Source organism: Equus quagga, chromosome 10 (assembly GCF_021613505.1).
Source record: "Equus quagga isolate Etosha38 chromosome 10, UCLA_HA_Equagga_1.0, whole genome shotgun sequence".
In the NCBI taxonomy this organism is placed as follows: domain Eukaryota; kingdom Metazoa; phylum Chordata; class Mammalia; order Perissodactyla; family Equidae; genus Equus; species Equus quagga.
In genome coordinates, this window is record NC_060276.1 from 29508859 (window position 1) to 29530050 (window position 21192).

At 35.7% G+C, this 21192-nt stretch overlaps 1 protein-coding gene across 3 annotated transcripts in view; it reads left to right on the top strand.

The window, feature by feature from the left end:
- KLHL13 (kelch like family member 13) overlaps positions 1-21192 on the top strand; it is a 183894-nt gene that overhangs the window by 127649 nt on the left and 35053 nt on the right. For all 3 annotated transcript variants that reach the window (XM_046672638.1, XM_046672640.1, XM_046672639.1), the window contains one exon: positions 19477-19618. In XM_046672638.1, coding sequence (XP_046528594.1) covers positions 19477-19618 — 142 coding nt within the window. The remainder of the gene's footprint in view (positions 1-19476; positions 19619-21192) is intronic.

Genomic DNA, 21192 nt, shown 5'->3' on the forward strand with positions numbered 1-21192 from the left:
TCAGAGTTAACACATTGATCAGAAAATGTCTTTCAATCAAGACTTTTATACTTGAGTTGTATGTGAATATTAATAAGTTTGATGCTATATCTTTCCCAGTTATAATTCAAGTTCTGAAGTGTAAGTTCGAATTTGTGCAAATTATAGTTCTGTGAATGGTTATTTATAAACATGGAGTTGAAAAGTGTATTATACAAATATCTATTTTAGAAATTTATATTAAGTATATACTGAAATATATTGGGAAGTCATCCTAGAATTTTTGGAAACCTTATTTTTTAAATTTGCGAAGTGTTGCTTTAAAAACAAAATCCAGGAGCTATAATAAAATGTTCTTTTAAAGTATTGTCTGTGATCCTTTTTTTGGTGGAAGAAGGAGTAAGGGAAAGCTTGATTTTCTTTTTTTTTTAATATTCGTATGAGAAAAGCTTTTGAGTAAAAGTCTGTCTTAACTGTGAGTGTTCCCTTTAAAATATTTTTCAGTATGAAAAATGTGGAAAGTCTTCCTGCTTTACATTAATTGTGTGTTTAGAAATCTGGTGAGTTGACATTTTATTGCTGGGTTTGTGTTTATATGAGGTTCAGGTGCACAATGGTAGCTCTCTGGTTCTTTGAAAGGCTTTCAGCTGCTAAGGAAATATGCTTGTGTTCTCAGTCCAAAAGAAGCAATTCCCTGGAAAGCGCTGAAAAATCAGGACATTTCAGAGTTAAATCCTGTCATCATTTCATGTTCAGATTATTTTTTATGTCCTTCTTAGAGATGCTTTGGGTTATTTTACATGTTTGAGTGTTGAGTGCTTTTCCTATAAAGTTAAAAATTTGAGTTATGTTTGTAAAAAAGAAAAAAGAAGGTCAACTATATTTGTTTCTCAAAAGGTGTATTTGTCAAAAGCACAAATTAATGGAGTGACAAGGGAGGTGACAAGCTAATGGAGCCCCTGCAAATAATTTGAGAAAATGAGATGAGCCTGTTGATTTTATGAATCTTAGCTGGTGAGAAATGACCATGATTTACCAAAAGCAGCTTTACGGTCAAAACAAAACATACATACCCAAAACTAAAATCAGCAGGCTACAATTAATAATTGTTGCTAATGATTCTAGTATTCCTGCTAGAGTTTACTGTCCACAAGATCCACATTGCAGCTCCTACTGCAGCTGGTTTGACAATTTTTAGAGCTGGTTAAAAAGAATACTTATATTTTATTAATTCATATTAGCCACAAGCTCAGACACAGCTTAATACAACATCTTTAATGAATCACTTTCTTCCTTTTAAGTACTCACCTCTTTGACCTGATGATAAGGATGAATTGATTTAGATAGTAGAAGCTAGAAAATATCACAGGTCTTGTGTGTTGATGTTGATTGTTGGTTGTAAACATAGGTAGAATGGAAAAATATATTGGAAGAGCCAGGGTTAGGCTAAACTATTTTGACATTGGGACAGTCTACATTAGTAAATTCGCCTTAACCTATTTTTCTTTATAAACAAATTAATACAGGGTTAAAATATTATGTAAATATACACACAGAAAATATGTTAAATATAGGAAAGGGCTAGCTTGGGAAGCCTAAATCAGGTTTTTAAATAAATTTTTTAGTTTTTGACTGTTTTAGATAGAGTTCAGTGCCTTACGTGGCCAGAAATAAAAATACCGTGTTTAACATGTTGTTCTCATCAGTGCTTTTTATATTCCAAAACGCTTCTACACATAAAATGATACCTAAGTTTAGCATAATTTTCGCTCTCAAAAACTGTAACAACTAATTTAGAATACTGGGTCAAGTGGCATTTATTTGCTCTCACAGAGTTTGGCTGACAAGCATGGGTTAAATGGTTGTGTCTTTTGGGTCTCAAGTCTTTGCATTGAAATGGAATAATTAAATTCTGACTCCGATAAGTTGTGATATTTTAGGATTTACCTCTAAAATTATGTGTAAACATTTAAAATATTATCTTGAATATAGAATTCTTCACAGTTAATATAAGCATTTTTTGTACATTTGCTTGTGTAACATCAGTGTTGGTTTGTAATGTTTTATCCTTATTTGCTGTGATTTGTCAAAGACATTATGTGGTTTTCATTGAAGACTTAAGACTGAAATTTCAATATAAAATATTTTTAGTTGTAGTAAAAATGTGTTGTAGTAATTGAGCAAGTATGGAAAACATATAAAGGCTCCTTGGGGTCCCTTTCTAAACTCGGTGGAGGTGCTGCTCAGCTGGAGCTCTTGGTTGATGCTGTCGATAGGGCAGTGCTGCCACGCCAGAGAACGTACGATAGAGAACGTTTCACTTACTGCAAACATTGAACAGAAAGGCTGGTTTTTTTCCTTGTAGATTTAAAGTCCAAGTTTGCTTTCCTTCTGCTTGTTCCGAACTTGGATGAGAGTTGAAACCTCTCCGTATTTTCAAGACTTATTGATGAGAAAGACAAGGTTTATGATGATATTAAGGAAAATAGTTTCTTATATAACATAAAGCGCTTTTCAAATTGTTTTACCATTCGGGAAGAGTGGAGTATCTTCAAGACAAAAGAGTGAGGAAAATAATCCTTGGCCTCTAGATAGCTTGATTACCAAATACTTAGTCTTTCTTGGGTAGATAGAGACTTCCTTCAGCTTCACTTTTGAACACTTGCGGGGTGGTGTGCCATCCATGTGGAGTTCTGAAGGGACTGTCTTGCTAGAAATCTGAGTGATGTGTTTGTTTCTCTCTGTGCAACGGTAGGGTGAAGTTCAACCTTAGCCTGAGGGAGGATGTCCTGGTCACTGTAAACTGAATTAGTAAAGACTCTGCTCCTGACAGGTGTGAACCATATAAATTAACCTGTCATTTTGCCTAAATTAATAAAGCTGAAAGGGCAGTCACATCTAAGTGATTTTCTGGTGTTTTGGTATTCATTGTTTTAAAACAGCAAATAGTTCCTTCAGGCTAATGTTATAGGGTTAACGTATGAGATTCAAAGGACCCGCTGAAATAGAAGAGTATTAGCATTAGCGATCCTTTTATCTTTTCTTCACAAGCAGCAAGTTTTGATAATAACGGTGTGGCAATAAGGAGGAAAACAATAGGTAAGAATTAATCAGTGCTTTGTAACGGTGAATCCTAGCAAGACAGACACTGGAGATGTTTTCCTTCGAATTTTACCTTTCTAGAGCTAAAAAACAATGGATGTAGGATGAGTGTTAGTGAATTAGACTTGTCCTTTTTTAGCCAATGCACTTGTGTTCAGTTAGCTTCCTATTTACAGTGATTTTGTTTAATATGTAAAATACACTTTATATTAAATATCAATAGCACAGTATTTTATAGCAATTGTTTTCTATCATTTCATCATTAAAATTCACTATCTAGATTTCCTGAGAAAACATTGTGCATGCTATGTAAATATTCCGTTTTCTGGGTGATTCAAAGGATAGACAAAATAAAAATATGCATTTCCTAAATTTGACGTTTTCTATCCCCTAAGATTGTCTTTTTTCTGATTTACTGAATAAAACAAAACCTTGTGGTTTTAGAAATATTTTTTATTTAGCAAAATACTTTTTAAATTGATAATCTCAAATTAGAAAGAATATATTTAGTTACTTCCACAATTACCATATACATAAACTTTTGTTTGTGTCTGCTTAATTTGTTTTTACTACATATGCTCAGTCTAATGAAGTTATGTGGAGAAATAACATAAGTAACACCTAAAAGCAATTTGGTGTTAGTTTGTAACTTTCTTGGCATGTTCCTTGGGAATTTCCATTGTCTGAGCTTGCAGAAGGGCTGGCTTAACACTTATTAATGAAAAACCATAGAGATAAAAGAGACCTGAGAGGTCATTTAGGGAATCCAAACTCCCTTTAAAGCAGGAATCCTTCTTGTAACACCTCTGAAAAATGGTGATATACGTCCTCCTTGATCACTGTCAGTGACAAAGAGCTCACTACCTCACCAAGGCAGCACCTTTCATTCGTGGACAGCTCTTCCTTACGTTAACCAAAATCAATTCCTCATACCTTTTATCTCCTGTTCCTAGTGTGGCCTTGTGGAGCTATATAGAAAATCATCTGTTTTCTGTATTACGTACAAGCCTGGAAATCTTCTGTTTTTTTAACCATTACTCGTGTGACATGTTTTCCAGACCTTTCACTCTGCTGGTTGTCCTCATTCGGATAGTTTTTTCATGTTAATCTTTATGCGAGATACTACATCTGAATACAATGCTCCCTATGTGGTCCGACTAGAGGAAGACACCTCTCTCCTTTTGTACAGATATTCTGCTTGTCTTAAAGAGCCTGGGATTGTATTATTTTTGAATTATAGGGTTCACACTGGACTGTGGTGAATTTAGAGTTTACAAACCCTTTGCAGAGGTTTCCGATTGGATTGCTTGCTCCTCCTAATCAGTGTTCACTCTTTTAGCTACTTGAGATCTTTTCGTCTGAGGAAGCCTGGCATGTGCAAGTGAAGTTAAAATTTTTGTTTTATAGCCTTTTGTGTGTGTGTTTTTAAAAGATCTCTTGAAACCATTTAATATAACTTAAGAATATTGCACACAAGAAACTTGCAAGACAGAAAGCTAGTATTTCTGATGCTTTCAGATATTTCCAAGAAATTTACTTGTCAATGATTTATCTAGATTCATTGTTTTCTATACTTAAATGAGTGTTACTTCCAAGTCCCCCTCAAAACACTTGCCCCAGAGGGAAGGCAGGAGGAAATGCAAATCTTACACCCTCATGGGAAGTCTGGAGTGACTAAGAATTTTAAGGACTCCAGACATTCTGCTTGAAACTTAGAATATTTAGATGAGACATAAGTAGGACCAAGTTAGGGGGAGGGAGAAGAAAGAAGTAAGAGATAGGCAAGTATTTGTGTTAATGACTTTATTACTTATGATTAAAGAATCAAGAATTAAAAGCACTATGCACGGTGATATTTTACATTGAAATGGCAGCCGTGGTGTATTGCTTTATTTCCTCAATACTGTGAGAAAGAGGTGGTGTAGATGTGAGATTCTTGAGGAATCAGGAGGGAAAGAAGTTACTGAGTAATCCATTTTTGAAAGTGCTCAGTTCTTTTTTTAATCACCTTGTATATTGAGTTTATAGTATTCAGAAGTTACTCACTTCCTGTTATGTGCCAGGCCTAACTCTGCTGGATATTAGGGGATATAGTCCCTGCAGTCATTCAGAATGACTAGTCTTTGTCTTCCATCCTATCTTTATTCATAAACAACTAAATTGCTCAGTTTATTTTACTGCTATGAAAATTCTGATCCAAGATAATCAGGTTAAATAATATTTTTGTTTACTGTACTTTCAGTGTTTATAATGGATTTAATGGCAATGAAAACACTACAGAAAAAAATGTGTCCAGGCTAAATGAGGAGACATGAATTGGAGATAGATACCGGTTTTAAAGTGCATATGTTTTTGTGATGATCATTTTGCAATATATACAAATATCGAATCATTATGTTGTACACTTGGAACTAACATAATGTTGTATGTCAATTATACCTTACTTTAAAAAAAAAGTAAAAAAAAATAAGGTGCCTATTCCATGGGATGGAAAATGATGCAATTTATGCTTAAACTTGATAGGTACCCTTTTAAACAAGAACAGAATGCCATCCTTTAAGTTGGAGAGGGTTTAGCTGCTCTATAGCGAACAAGCGTACCACAAGTGTACCTATTTTACCTTCCAAGCAGCAATAATTTGATCCCGGTCTATAAGATGTAATTTTAGTGAAAAATAAAATTATATTGTGTTACCAATTATAGTAAAACATTTTCACTGGCATGACTTACTGTGATGAGGGTATGCGTTGTTTTACCCAATTGTGCCACGTTTATGGTATGATAAGACAAGAGCCTGCCCAACTTGTTGGAGAGTACTTCTCATGATATGGTTCAATGGAAAAATGAAAATACAAATAAAAAAAAACTTTCAGAACTCTAGGAGCTTAAAACTTGAATCTCACCTATATAACAGTTATTGTAAATTTCATATGAAGTATATTTATTTGCAGTTTTAAAAAATTGTTCTGGTTTAGCATAGTTAAATGTAATATAATTTATTGAGTGCTACTATGAAAGTGCCAAGTGCGTTGCAAGCTGCCCCCTGAACACTCTCTAAGGCTAAGTCTTCCCTCTGTTTTACTCCTAAGAGCACAGTGGTTCAGGGAGGTTGACTATCTTGCTCAGTGTTACACTCCACGTAAGAGGTGAAGTAAGGATTCACACTCAGGTTGGCTTGATTTCAAAGCTCTTTACTTCTGTAATGCCTTTTGGTTTTGGTAGACTTTTGCTACTTTCATGCCATCTGTTAATTAGGTAATATCTCACTAGGATTAGAAGAACCAAGAAGTATGAGAGACAAGATAAGCCTTTTTGAGTTGGGTGGTGGTGTAGGGAGACGTTAGAGAGCTTTACTTGCAGTGCTGTCAAGTGGTGAAGTAGCAGAACGCTGGAGCAGTTATCTTTACTTGCTGATATGATATCAGGACTAACCTCATTGCTTCCTGTTTTTCTTGAAGAACTATTCTACCTTCATTGGCTACCCACCTTTTTCCCCCGTGGTAATTAGCCACTGTTGACAGTGCTGTAGGTGGTGTGCTCTTTTTAGCACATTCTTAGGGTACTACCCAGTCGGTATGTTTAGTACTTTCTTGTGGACATTATTGTCTCATTGCTTATGAACAAGCACTCAAAAAAAACTCCATGTATTAGTTTTCTATTGCTGCCATAGCAAATGGCTGCAAACGAATGGCTTAAAACATCACAAACTTATTATCTTACAGTTTTTTTAGGTCAGAAGTCTGGTATGGGTCTCACTGGGCTAAAATTAAGGGGTCAGCAGGGCTGTGTTCGCTTCTGAGGCTCTAGGGGAGAATGTGTTTCCTGCTCATTTGGGTCTTTGACAGAATTCAGTTTTTTACATTTGTAAGACTACCAAGGTCCCATCTTCTTGCTGGCTGTAAGCCAAGGATCTATCTCAGCCTCTAGAGGCTGCCTGCATTCTTTGGCTTGTGGCTCCCTTCCTCCATCTTCAGTACCAGCAATGCAGGAGTCTTTTTCACATCCATCTCTCTCTGACCCACTCCTCTGCCTTCTTCCTCCACTTTTAAGGTCTCATGTGATTAGATTGGAAGATGCAGGGGCTTGATTGAGTTTTTGATTTAAAGGCCTTGAATGCTGTATTTTAGAACACTAAAATTTTTGAGAATGAAACATTATGAGAATGCTAGATCAGAGTGGCAGGCTCATTTGTGTATTCGTGGGCAACTGGGCTAAACTAGTGCTTATGCCATCCCTGTGCCCCGCCTCTCTCCCCACCCCTCCTCCCACTTTAAAGTCTCTCATTGCAGGTATTTCTACAAACTCGCAAGGACCTTTGTTCTTCGTTTGCAACTTGCCCTATAGCATCTTCTATTTTCACTTTTTGTTTTTCTGGTTTCAAAAATATAGTGCTTTTCACTGATCAGTGAGATCAGACCAGGGCATCTTAAAAAGAGTATAATTATCTTATTCAAGGTTCTTTGAATCCAAGAGCTGGAAGGAACCTTAGAAATCACTCTGTGCCATACCGTTGTACCTTGAAAGAGAATGTGCTAGTTAAGTCTGGTCACTTTTCCTCCGTCTGTGTACATTTGTATTTGATGATTTAACCCAGTCTTAATTTATGCATCATTTTTATTATTTTATCCAATTTCATCAATTGTATTACAAATTAATGTTAAAAACCAGTTTACTACAAAACCCTCAACTGGATTTCTCTTTATAGATGTGATTGCATCAGAGCTTTTCTCTTGTCCTACAGTGAACCATATTTCTAATTAACTCACAATTTGATCTAGCTTTAGTTTTGGTGAGCCTACAAAATATTTGAAATAGAATTTTGAAAAGTATGTGGATGTTCTATGTTGTAAATAGATTATCCAGTAGATAATCCCTTAGCGTTACCGAATTGAAGTGATTTTTATTCATTATGAGAACTTTCCTGCAGAGTGTGTGTATGTGATCATTTCTGAATGATTCACTGCTAAACAAAAGTTCATGGAACTGGAACCACAATTTTCTTCTTAAGTAGACTAGTGACCAGGCTCATTAGCATATTTTTCACAGACATGTTGCTGAAGTATATAGATGGATGTAATTAGACACTGGCTTGTTTTCCAATGATGTGGTGCAGCATCATATCATCTTACGTTTTGGCTTTCTTTCATATAATTATAACTGAAGATTATACTTTTAAATAGTGGACATTGCTTAATTGTTGATCCAGCCTTGCAGATAGCCTGATCTGGGACTAATCCTTTAAAATAAAATGATAGTAAGGAAAGTTGATGTTATTTATGTTTTTATTTAGTGCTTGTATGCTAAATATGAACTGATACACTTCTCTACTAGGGAGAAAGTTTACAATTAGCTTTGTTACTGTGGTTTATATGAATTATGCAACATAGTATTTGTTAGATAATATAGAGAATTTGTTGTTTATTGTTATTGTTCATATCAGTTAGTCCTTTGGAAAGTAATTATTTCTTTTGCTGAGATCTCTTTGCAAGCAAGCATCCCGCCTGCTCTTTGTTCACCTATCTCCTAGTGCAGTGCCTGGCACGTAGCGGATGCTCAGTAAACGTTGAGATGAATGAATTTAGAGAGAGTAGTTTGTAGGTCTGTAGCCTTGTGCAAGCCACTTTGCTTAACAGTGTTGAATTTCTTCATTTGATATATGCAGTAATCTAATATATCACAGTCTTGTTAGAGAGTAAGTTACAGCTATCTTTCCTATGAAAAGAACTAATCCAAAATCCTGATTCTGTTCCTTGCTTGATAATAAATACCATGATGCTGGCACAGACTGAAAGTAATTTTAGTAGAAGCAATTTACCAGTGACCAGAATACTTTAGTCATGGTTCATCAAATTGTAATTTGATAAAGAAAATAAGACTATAATCTCTTCCAAGGCAGCAACTACTCTTAAAGTTGAGAGTTATTTGACTTATTTTCTCATGTCCTTTACCGTGATGGAGAAAACTATTTTAGACAAATTTATGTTTCGAAACTAGTATGTTTGCTCTTAAATGATAATGTGTTTTCTGTGTATAGTTTGAAAAAAGGAATGACTAGGAAGAAAGGAAATCTGGCTAGGGTTTAGGAGAAATAAATAAATTTAAAATTAGTACTCAAAAAATCATCCACTTGTACTTATGTTCTGAATTGTTTTATACTTAATAGGGCTTCAACTTAATTGCAAAGGTTTAGCAGATATTAGATTTAAATTAAGTAAATTTTTCTTCTGTCAAAATGTTTAAATAAAATGGCTTTTACAGATAACTTGGTTAACAGTAGAAGAAAAGGCATAGCTGTTTAATATGTATGAAAATGACATATTCTGAAACAAAACAATTGATAGTTTGTGAATAAATTTGAATTTGGATTTGTTCTCTAATCATTAAATATATATTTACTTTGAATTATTTGCTGGAATGTGTGAGGAGTTTTAGTTTAGGAGGGCTAGTCCCAGAAGCCTTGAATCTAAGAGTAGGAGATTTGGTTTGAACACCATCAGTGAGGAGTCATTGAATACTTTTGAGCAAGGAAGTAACTTTCAGAGCTATAAATACAATCACAGTATGTGACGAAGCTATAATATAACAAATATGTAATTTATATGGGTGACCAAATCCAAATAAGAAGTAATGGATAGCAGAAGTGTGGTAGGGGCAGTGAGAGTGGAGAGGAGGCGAACGGTAGGGGCATACTAGAGAGATTCGGTGGTGCTTTGAGTTGCTGGACATGGGAAGCGGGGAAGAAGCAGGAGGCAAAGACGACCAAAGTGTTTTGATGATAACCATTTTCTTTTGGAATCTAAAATATCCTATCTATGACTCTCTTGAATGCATGACATCTACATATATTTGAGATTCCCGAACTTTCTTCTGACTGACCAAGCTTCCAGAAATGATCATTAAGAACTATGTAGTCAAATTCATTTCCATTGAGACTACCTTTAAATAAAGTGATTTTCTCATTAAAGCACGATCTATGAAAAGATTGGATTTGGAGATTTTAAAATGACTAATTGCCTCAAGAAGTAGCTGTGGTAGATGGAGTGAGTAGCATTTTCCAAGGAGCTGGGCAAACTGTTTTGACACCTTGACTCTTGCTATCCTCATCTACTTGGTGGCTCCTCCCTGGCTCCTCCTCACCTGCACTCTGAGAGTCTGAAATTATAAATTGGGGTGTGGAACACTGCTTTAAAGAACTGTATGGAAGGAAGGAAAGGAATGCTTCTTTTTTGCTTGCTTAATATCCCTCTCTTGTATTTATCTCAGACAGATCAAGGCAGTGCTTCATTACCACGTCACAATTCGTAGGCAGCGTGTGCAAAACACATACATGCACAGTCTGGAAATGCTCCAATTATCTTCTATTTAAAATTCCCATTTAAATGACTGCGAAATGTGGCTGCTCTATGCCTACTGGGTCATATTATTTAAATAATATGATCAGCCTCTCCCCTTTTTGAGTTCCATCCAGGAACATATACTCTCTTTAAGCCAGAGGCCATAATGTTCCTAAAAAGAAATACCTCACCCCCCAAAATGGCAAACTCCCCATTTTCAGCTACCTCCTCCCCAAAAACAGGTCCACCTTCCGTTACCATTTTTACCATTACCAAATTTTATCAAGGATATTTAATATTTTGTGTAGACAAATATAGTCATGGTACATAAATACTTAGCCCAGAGGACTCCTTTCTTAATGTTACGGCACTGTGGACAAAGACTGATAAAAGCAGTATTTCTGTAGAGCAATTTTTGTTACTCACATTAGCAGAGCTGTCTGGTTAGACATGAAGTTGCATTGTGATAGGAACTCAACATTGAAGTAATCTTAGTTAAAATAGTTTTCTAAGAGTATAGTAAAATGGTGAATCCTGATGACATTTTAGGAAAAAAATCAGAAGCCATGTTTGGGGTTAAAGACTGCATTTCTACTCTTAGAATATGATACTTGAATATGTAGATAAGTAGGTGGGCTGTAAGTGACAGTAAAGATTTTTTGCATCTCCCAGCAACCTGAGAACATAAGGTCAGCAATCAGCACGTTTCTTTATGGTAAGCATAGTACAAGAGGGATAACTTGAAGTCTTATAACAAAGTTTTATGAAAAAGAAAACTTAATGATGAGGCAGGTAGCTACAAAGTGGAAAATAATTTTAATATGAAAAGTTATACTTAAATTAGACTCTTTGCTTCCATAAGCTCCATATCTGAGATGAGCTTGAGAGAACTATGCTGAGCATGAATCCCAGACTCCTTGGGCTGAGAGTGTGTCTTCTGGTTTTTTTTCTTTTTGTATTACCTTCTCCTGTCTTAAAAATACTGGCTGGCATATTAAAACATTGATTCCATTAAATTATATTAAACATGTTATATTAAAACATGATGGATTTGATACTGAAATTTTTATCACGTTCATTTAAATAATTAGAGATGCCTCTAGGTCATTGCAAAATCAAGGTTGAGATTTGTTATATTTACTACAGGCTTTGAAGACGTAGAACCAGTGGGACTCTTAGAGCTGCCAATTATAATTCTTAAGACATGGAATGCTATTGGCTATTACTTTGTAAGTTTGAAAGTCTTATTCTTTGGGTTTTTTCATGTTTCCTTTTAAAAGGGAAATAAACATTCCCTTAAGACCTGGTCATGAATTATTGACTTTGTGAAGTTGAGTATAACTGGAAAATTCAGAAAAGGCAGAAAAGAATAGGATTTTTACCACTTGATTAATGATTCTCCTGTTCCCAAAGAGATTTGTCTCGGTGATTTCCAATTGGTTTTGAGTTTGTGGAATCTGCCTTTATAATAATCTCTAAAATTGGATAACTTGGATGTTTAAATATTTAAGAAACTGAAATTTTAGGCAGGTGAAAGCCCAGTTTTTTAATAACATGCTTTTCCATTGAAATACACTATAGCCCAATAGTCGAAATTCAAAGTTGATGAGCTACAGATAATAGGAGTAAAATGACACCTTGGTTCACAAATCCTCTGGGACCAAAAAGCTCCTTGAAAGAAAGTTGGGCTGGGTGTTGAAGCTCACGTTCCAGTTTCTTCATTTTGGAATTGAGGAAGGAGAAGGCATGCTCCCTGCTTCAGGTATAGCTAGCTCGACTTCTCAATGGGCAGGGCTGGTGCTGGCTGTAGGGTGGATCATCTTTCCAGAAGGCTTATGCTCGGCCAAAGGATTATAACTCTTTCCTCTGTGCACTAGGAAGGGGATTATTGACAGTGATGGGAGCACATGCTGTTTCCCCCAACCCACGTCTACATATTGCCATCTCCCTACCACCACTGCCACTTTGTGTACGCCCTCACCCTGTATGGCTTCTTAAGGCAAGGGAGCTTTGACTTAGCTTTTTTACATAGTAGGTATGGAATTGGCATTTAGAAATTCATTCTTTTGCTTACTCTTTTATTTCTGCTTCAGGTGTCTGTCTTATCAAAATATTATAAGAAGTGTGAAGAATGAGAAATTGTATATAAACCAAGCTTCTAAACAGAAGAATTTTCTGTTCTAGATGCCTGAGACTTGATGTAGTTTAATTGGTATATGGATTTTAAAAGATGAAGGAAGACTAAAGTTTTGAAATATGGTAGACAGAGGGAGAAAACATTACTTGTCCACTTTTTCAGGGACAGGATTGAGATATTCAGTGCAAATACATTACAGTTTGCATAATTAACTTTCGTCCTGTTCTAGTTATCTAATGGAGTATCATTTGTCATTTCATTTGTTTAGCCCAATTCCCTCATCTGTGTCATAGTGCTATTTCTGTGACTGTGATGGGTGGGTTTGGAATTCAGAATCTGTTCTTTTAAATGTTGATATCAGTAATGTAAAGTTCTCCCTAAGTTTGATCTGGGTTATATCCTAGGATATGCTACCTCCTTACCCCATATGTGTTAGGAAAATGGCACAAGAGATTTTTAGCATTTGTATTGTTTTCATGGATGTAGTGGTAGAAGTGGGTAATTTTAGACTGAATTAATTCAACCAGAAAATTACTTGCCATAACAGAATGTGTCTCTCTGAGTTGCTCCTTGTATTTATAAATTAAGCATTGAAATGTCAATTGCTTTATGGCCTCTACTCTGCTACTTTTCATTTCTTAAGCTTGGCATAATGGGAACGGTGTGGGCTCTGGAATCAGACTCAAGTTCAAATCGTTGTTAGCAGATTCACAGTGAGACCTTAAACTCTCTGAGCTTCAGTTTCCTGTCTTTAAAATGGGATTGTTATGAGGATTAAGTAGCATAGAGAACTTGTCTGGCACAATGCCTAGTACACAGCAGGTGTTGGGTAGATGATCTTATTCCTATATTAAAACTGACATCAGCTATTTATTAATGTGATTTCATTTTAAATGTGACAGACATATACATATTAAGGAGCTTCTTTACTTTGGAAAATCATTTTACAGTCTGACCCTATCACTTTGAACTTTTTTTCTCTTTTGTGGACTCTGGTATTGCTGCAGCAGAAAAGAAAGCCTTGAAAGATTAGCAACTATTTTATATCATCTATGCTAAAGATTTCCTTTAGCAAATTCATTGTGAGTTGACAATAATATACTTGTATTTATCTCATTAAATAATACAAATACCTAACCAAGCTTTATCTTTCTTGATTCCTTTCAGGCAAACACCTCATTAAGGAGATATATTTTCCATAGTTTCTTAAAACAGCCATTAATTTATACGTTATTAAGAGAAGTTGCTATGATATTTATAATTTCCTTGTCTAATGATACTGTAAGTGACATTTTAGTTGGGACATATCTTTCAATATTTTAAGTTTTAAGGTTTTTATTCTTTCTTTTAATGAAAATACCAGGCTTATTATACATATTAACTTACTTCATGAGTTGGGAATTTTCTTTCTGATTTTGTAAAAAACGCTTTCCCTCATTTTTTTCTTAACGGAAGCTGAGTGAGAGAGAGACGGGATGTGTGTGTGTGGATCATTCAGTTTGTTTGGGTGGGGTGAAGAAGGGGAGCTAAGATTCTGCATTTTGTGAGGCAGGAAGGTTATTAATATCTTTAGAATTCAAGGCACTGTGCATACTTTGAATCTATAGAAAAATCAATGGGAAATGACTTCTACCATCTTAGCTTTTTAATTTATTTCTCAAGGGTGGAAGGAGATACCTTGACAGATTCAGCACTCAAATTCAAATGAGTATGAGAACAGGTGGCCAAATTTCTCCTCCACCTGCCATGCAACTTTATCGCAAGAAATGTTTCATTTAGCAAGTGCTGTTGCCAGCAGACACTTCTTTGTTTCCGAGCAGAAAAACAAATGGAGGGGGAATACTGCTTTGAAGAAAACCTTTTTCTTGACTTTCTTTTTAAATTGTGAGTGTGAGAAATATGTCTTTTATTTTTCTGGGGGACGGGTGGTGGAAAGCGAGTCAGCGCCTTGATGAAGCCGCCCGATTTGTTGTATTATTATCCCATTCATGGCTTCCCTTTTTGGTTTGTGCATACCAACCCACTGGCACTGACTTTCACTTAGGATAATACTATTGCTCTGGGAAATTGCAAAATTTGTATAATACTTTTGACACTAACTCAGAAACCCCTATTCTTTTGTTACAGTGGAATTATTTTATTAGAATGCATTATTAGCTTTAACCTCTTTGTAATGTCATGGTCGCAAGAAAAAAAAGTCTGATGAAACTAATTGGGAACTAAATAGAGAAAAGTTGTGTTGTTCATGTATTTTTACCTTTCTAGCTTTTCTGAGACTCATTTATTTTTTTTCCCTTCAGAAATTAAAAGTACAAGAAAGTAAAGAGAACAATTGGACAACTGTTCTGATAGTCTTGGGCAGTACTTTTTTCTGCAAGTGCATATATCCTATAGCATCTTTTATTCATAGCATTGTTAATGTGCTGTTCTTCATTTGGTGTGAGCAAGACATTAACATGCCAGCGTATGGGCTTCCACATATAGCTTCTCCACCAAGGAAAGTCAAGTGTTTCGTGTTTTCGTGCTAAGAATTTCAAAAAGCACTAAAATGTCCCCTCTTTCTTGATGATAAAATTTGACCTCACCTGGCTTTCTGTATAACATGAACTGGTGCTTGCAATGATAGAAACCAATTGAGATGCACATTTCATAATTCGTCCAGTCGACACCTCATTTTTTAAACACAAAAGCACTCATTTCAGTGGGTTTTGGGGAAATTTTTTTTTGGTATGGAAATTGATGAGTATTGGAAGACTCTGTGAGACTTTGGAGCCAAATGAAGCAATTGTGAACCCCCTCCCTTCCCCATATAGCATACTAACAAACAAGATTGCTGTAGTGAATTCTAAGAGAATACGGTTCTTTATGGAATGCCTCTCAGACCGTGACCTCTACAGAATTGTTCATTGTAGAAAACATACTTGAACCACATTGGCAGAGCACTCTTACTGCAGCCCACCTAGCAGGTGCTACATGTAAGACACAATCCTTTATTATGGTGTTAAGTACAAAAAGAAAAAAATATTGTACACTTGATGATCTTTAAATTCCCATTAAAAAATCCGTTTGGGTGAACAGTGCCATGCAGATGGCAGGGGCTCAATACATGTTTGTACTAGCAATTTTAAGAGTACATTTTCCACACTACCTTTCATAGGTTTATAGATTTAAAGATGGAATCTTTGCTTTAATGTGCGTATTCTGGAATACTAATGAAGTTGAACATTTTTCTGTTAACCATTTGTACTTATTTCTTCGTGAAGTGTGTGCTCATATCATTTACACGTTTCCCATGAGGTAATTTTTAAATTATTGAAGTTTTTGAGGTGAGATTATAATGTTAGCATCACCCTGTGAACACGTGACAATTACTTAGACTTTCTCTTTCCTTTGTCTTCAAATGGCAGTGCAAAGAAATGCCACGGTGTGTGTGTGTTCAGCTTGACCACCTTTGCAATGCTTTCAGTAAAACGATCAGATAGTGCCTCTATCTCTACCCCAATGCTCTTCAAAAAAGTAATTGTTCTCTTTGAGCAAGCACAGTTGACTGATTCATGTATACTTTGTGAAAGATTGCTTTTGTGCTCTGGCTGGTCATTGTTTAGAAAATAAGATGCGTCCAGTGGTAGTAGGGTGGGTGGGAGTGGCATGGTAGCAATATACAGACATTGTAGGAAGAAGATTTGATTTTTAGACAGAAAATTGATGAACACAATCTCTCCCATGAATAATTTTATAGTGTTGATGAATTGGGACTATTTGGGCAGGATTTACTTAATTCTAAGTTAGCCTGTAAAAGTGAATCCAAATAACAATTCTTTTAAGCAGAATTAAGAAATTATTATTCTTAATGAGTTTACATAGAACAAAAGGTTTCCTGCATAACTGTCTTATAAACTTCAGAGCTATTATCTACTTATCTACTATAAACACTTGATTTTTCAAATGGATGGGCTGGAAGAGAGCAGAGGTATTTTAGTGTTAGCTAGTGTTGGAAGAGTTAGTAGTAATTAATAATCCTACTAGGTTTCTGACTGCCAGCACTACCTCATGGAGTCAACCCTCAGCCTGGGAAGTTATTTAGAACAGGAAACTGCTTTAGAAAAATTTTCCTGAAGGGCTTCATCCTTCTATATCAGGGTTTCTCAACCTTGGCACTTGTGACGTTTTTGCCTGAGTACATCTTTAACGTGGAGAACCCTCCTGTGCTTCATAGGATGTTTAGCAGCATCCCACTGGATGACAGTAGCCCTCCCCTCGCCTCCTCCCCCTTGCAACAATGAAAAATGTCTCCAGACATTGCCAAATGTGGGGAAGGGGGGAGGCAAAATCGGCCTGGTCCCCCTGCCCCACTGGTCTTTCTATTGCTTTTAACCTTATGACTTGAAAAAAGATAAGATTAAAAAAATGTTATTTAGTTTTGGAATTACTCAGATAATCTTTCCTTTAAGGCTGGTTGGTTATAATGGTGGCCTAGGCTTTGCAGAGAGGCTTCACCTCCCTGCAGTGCTGGTGACCACTGCTCTTCACATCCAGTCAATAAACTTAATGAAAAGGACATAGAAGAGAACATTGAATCTGCTCAGAAGGTTGACATGGCATCATGTACTGTTACTGATGCAGAAATAATAGGGAGTGTTCTGAATGTTAAAAAGTCAAAAGATGTTGATAAAAGTCATAAAGAAGATGACTTTACTGAAGGCTTCTTCAGGTTTGGAAGTAATTAATTAGAAAGCCGGCCATATTATCTTGCCGAGAAAGGGCTGCATTTGCACATTCTGCTTTTCAATTTGAAGAGCAAGAGACAAATAACAAGTAAACAAGTTGTTATTTGTAGTTTATTCAAAAAAGGGAATTTCTAGGATATGTCTTAGGGGCAATGTGGTTTCAGCTTTACTCCTGTCCCTTTTACATCTGTGGTTTTATAAAAATGATAATTGATGGTCATTTACAGCACTGCATGATAAAGAAATGTCTTTGGAATGATCCGCAGAAATGAGATTCTGTATTCATTCAGATGACATATATTAAACCTCTCATGAGCCAGGCTCTATGCAGGGAATACGGAAACTAATAAAACATTCTGCTTGAATATCCCATTAAAGTAATTGTGGATGAATGGAAATTTTCTGGTCGTGATACCAATCACCATCAGTCCATTTCTCACTTTTCCAATTGATTCTGTAATTTTTAGTGTCTCTGCAAAAGCTGTTTAAAAGTATGTGTGAGTGTATGTATCCTACATATCATGTATATAATTTAATTCTTCTCAAAGCTATTTCTGAAACCAGTGAAAAGCTATATTCATTTTCTTTTATTCTTGTTAAAGTCTTATTTAAATTATTCTCTTCTTTATTAAATTTCCATGAGAATTGAATAAAACTTGGTTGTATATTATTAATTCATTTTTTGTTATACTATGGTGCTAATATCATTAAGAAGAATTGATGTCACCCTTAAGGCCAGAATTTTTGCTGATTATTGCAGAATTTAAAGCCATTTGGTTGGTGTCAGTATTCAAAAAGCAGGATCTTTATTAAAAGTATGGTATAGTCTTAATACTTTTTTCTTGTTAAAACTGATCAACTTAGATTATAGGTATGGTAGGAAAAAAAAAGTGAAATTTTTATGGTATTAGATAGCCCAGACTTAGAAAAACAAATAATTCAACATTTAAGAAGTTACAGATAAATAGGAAAAATACAGAGTTCTAGCACTTGAAAATCCACTCTCCCTCCTCCTTTCCTAAAGCCCGTTTTAGCAGTCTACATCATGAATGCACAGATCCATTCAGAGCCATGGACTCCCTGCTCTTGGGCAGATGATTCAGAGACAATTTTAGCAACGTATTCCTAAGGAAACACAGGCCCGCCTAGTCTAAGGAATAATGCAAGGTTGTACCATGATGGTTATTTTTTTAGTGTAACCTAACTGAGGCCTTTTAACTATTAAATATTTTGCCATGTTCTTTGTGAAACTACCTGGCCTGTTGAATACAGGTTCTCCAATCCTTATTATGGTCTCTGAAAAATTACTAATGTAATATATACATGAGCATAGCTTATATTTATTATTTCTATTATTCATTTCTTTGAAACGATGGAAATACCTCAAGACTGTAGCTGTTTAGCTAAATAATCCCAAACCAATAAGCGAGGGATAATGCTAGAAAATGAAATTATTTCCTGGGTAAAATTTTTTGTTCACTTGGGGTTGATTAGAACTATAACTAACAACAGAAGAGGAAGTAATGTATTCATATATCACACTTAATCTTTGACTTCTATTAATGGGGTGTTTGGAGTTTGGAATCAGACAAGACTTAGATTCAAATCCTGGCCCAAGCACTTTAATACCTTTGTGACCTTAGGTAGGTTATTTTTAACCTTTCTGTAGCTCATTTTCCTTATCCTTAGTAAAAAGGAGATAATAATAGTACTTATTGCAATGGATTGTTTTAAGGATTATGAGATCGTGTGTGTAAATTTCTTGGCAATTACCTGCTACATAATGACTGTTCAATAAATGATAGATATTATTTTTCTCTTTCTAAAAGTAGGTATTCCAGATTAATTTTAACTGTGAATAACACAATTTGATTGTATTGCTCCCTAAACAGTGAAATGCCAAAAGCAATTACTCTGGTGCTAAAAAAAACCCTTCATGATTACAGTTTTGAACTAGCTTTTAGGTTAATTTCTCAGTTCTCATTTATCTTTTCTGACTTTGGAAAGCTTTTTACATATACATGTATATTTCTTCTATGATCTAAAATGCTATGAGCCTAAAATACAGTGCAACTAAATTCAGCGTATTCCATAGTGAGATGATTGGCACCAGTGACTGTTTCTCTGTGTAGTTTCATTATTGTGAATTGTATGACGTTTTAATTTGCCTTTCTTTCTCATTTTAAAATATTTTCAGATCTCTAGTGGAAGAGGAAGACCAACACATGAAATTGTCCCTTGGAAGCAGCGAAATGGGCCTCTCATCCCATTTGCAGTCTTCCAAGGCAGGAGCTACACGCATCTTTACCAGCAATACCCACAGTTCTGTGGTGTTACAGGTAATCTAAGTTGTCCCTTTTGTAGTATTTACATAGCTTTAAAAACCACCTGGAGTTTTTGTGTGTCGATAGTGGGGGAGGTCGTATGTGTGTGTGGACAGGGTATACATGCGAACTCTGTACTTTCTGCTCAAGTTTGCTGTGAACCTAAAACAGCTCTAAAAAAATAAAGTTTGTTAATTCAAAAAAAGCAAACAAACACCAGAGGAGAAGCTTTAAGGGGACAGCTGCATAAAAAAAAAAAATCCCCAGAGTTCATTCTTTGTTTTGTTTGTGTAAAGGAGGTCTTGCTGTCATGCCACTTTCTTATAGAATATTGTACCTGGCAGCACTGACTTTCCATTACGTCTCAGCCAATGTAAATATCAGAAAGTGCCTACACTAAATTTTCGAGTTCTTCACTCACAACCTATTTTACCATCACCTTTATCATAGTCCTAAGATCATATTTATTTGGTGTCTCAATTCACATTGGCAATATTAGGTGCTGGAGTAGCAGTGAGGACTGCTGGATGCAAACACACTGAGAGATGTAAGAAGTAATAGCTGACATCAGAGGAGAGGACAGAAGAACAGTAGGAAGCCGAAAGAGCACGCAAAAATTGCACTGTCGAGCTATTTAACCTGGCGATAAGCAGTCCATGTACCCCTGACTGTGGTGGCCACTCCCTGACCTCTGTGGGTGTTGCTGAATTAGAGAACAGTATCATAGTGGATGTCCATAAATTTCTTATAGATATAGTTAAATTCTATCAATCTTCTTTGCTTAGTAAAATAAGGAAAATAAATCTTTTAAAATATATTTTTTAAAAGAAATCTCCTCAGGTGAATTTCATGCATATCCCTGATAGGAACCATTATCCTAAAGAAGTATGTAGTGGATAGTGTACAGTCTAGCATGTAGCATAGCGAGAGAAGAGGCTTTTATTTGCTGTGTGGCCTTGCTGTGTGATGTAATTTCTGTGTGCTTCATTTTTCTTCTCTCTAAAATATGACCCTTGACCAGCAGATCTCTAAATTGTCTTCTAGTTCCCATTTGTGATTCACTGAAGTCTCATTTTCCCAGTGTTTCCATTTCTAATGGGAGCTGGGTTTTATGGGTCACTGTCCTGTGGGTATCATCAATAAATATGTAAGGGTCAGGAAGGAAAAGCTTTCCATCTGCCCACATCTTAATTCTATGTAAATGGTTTCATTGTTGGTTTTTCAGGGCTATAAGAGGAGAGAATGAGGGCATCAAGCAGTTAGGAAAAGCATGAGAGGAAGAGGTTTTTTGTTATATTAAAGTACTCTCTCTAAGGAAAAGTAAAGAAACCCACTTACCCCTCCACTATACTCCTGTGCTATCCATGGCCATAGTCACGTGTTAGAGCCGATTTTTGTGGTCCTCCTAGATTTTTAAAAATACTTTAAACCAAATAATGACAGCCACTGCAGTCGTTTAGAGCAGTGGTCCTCAAATTTTAACGTGGATCAGAATCACAAGGAGGAGGGTTATTAAAACACTGAGAGTTTCTGAATCAAAAACTCTGGGGGTGGGGCCCAGAAAAGTGCATTTCTAACAAGTTCCCAGG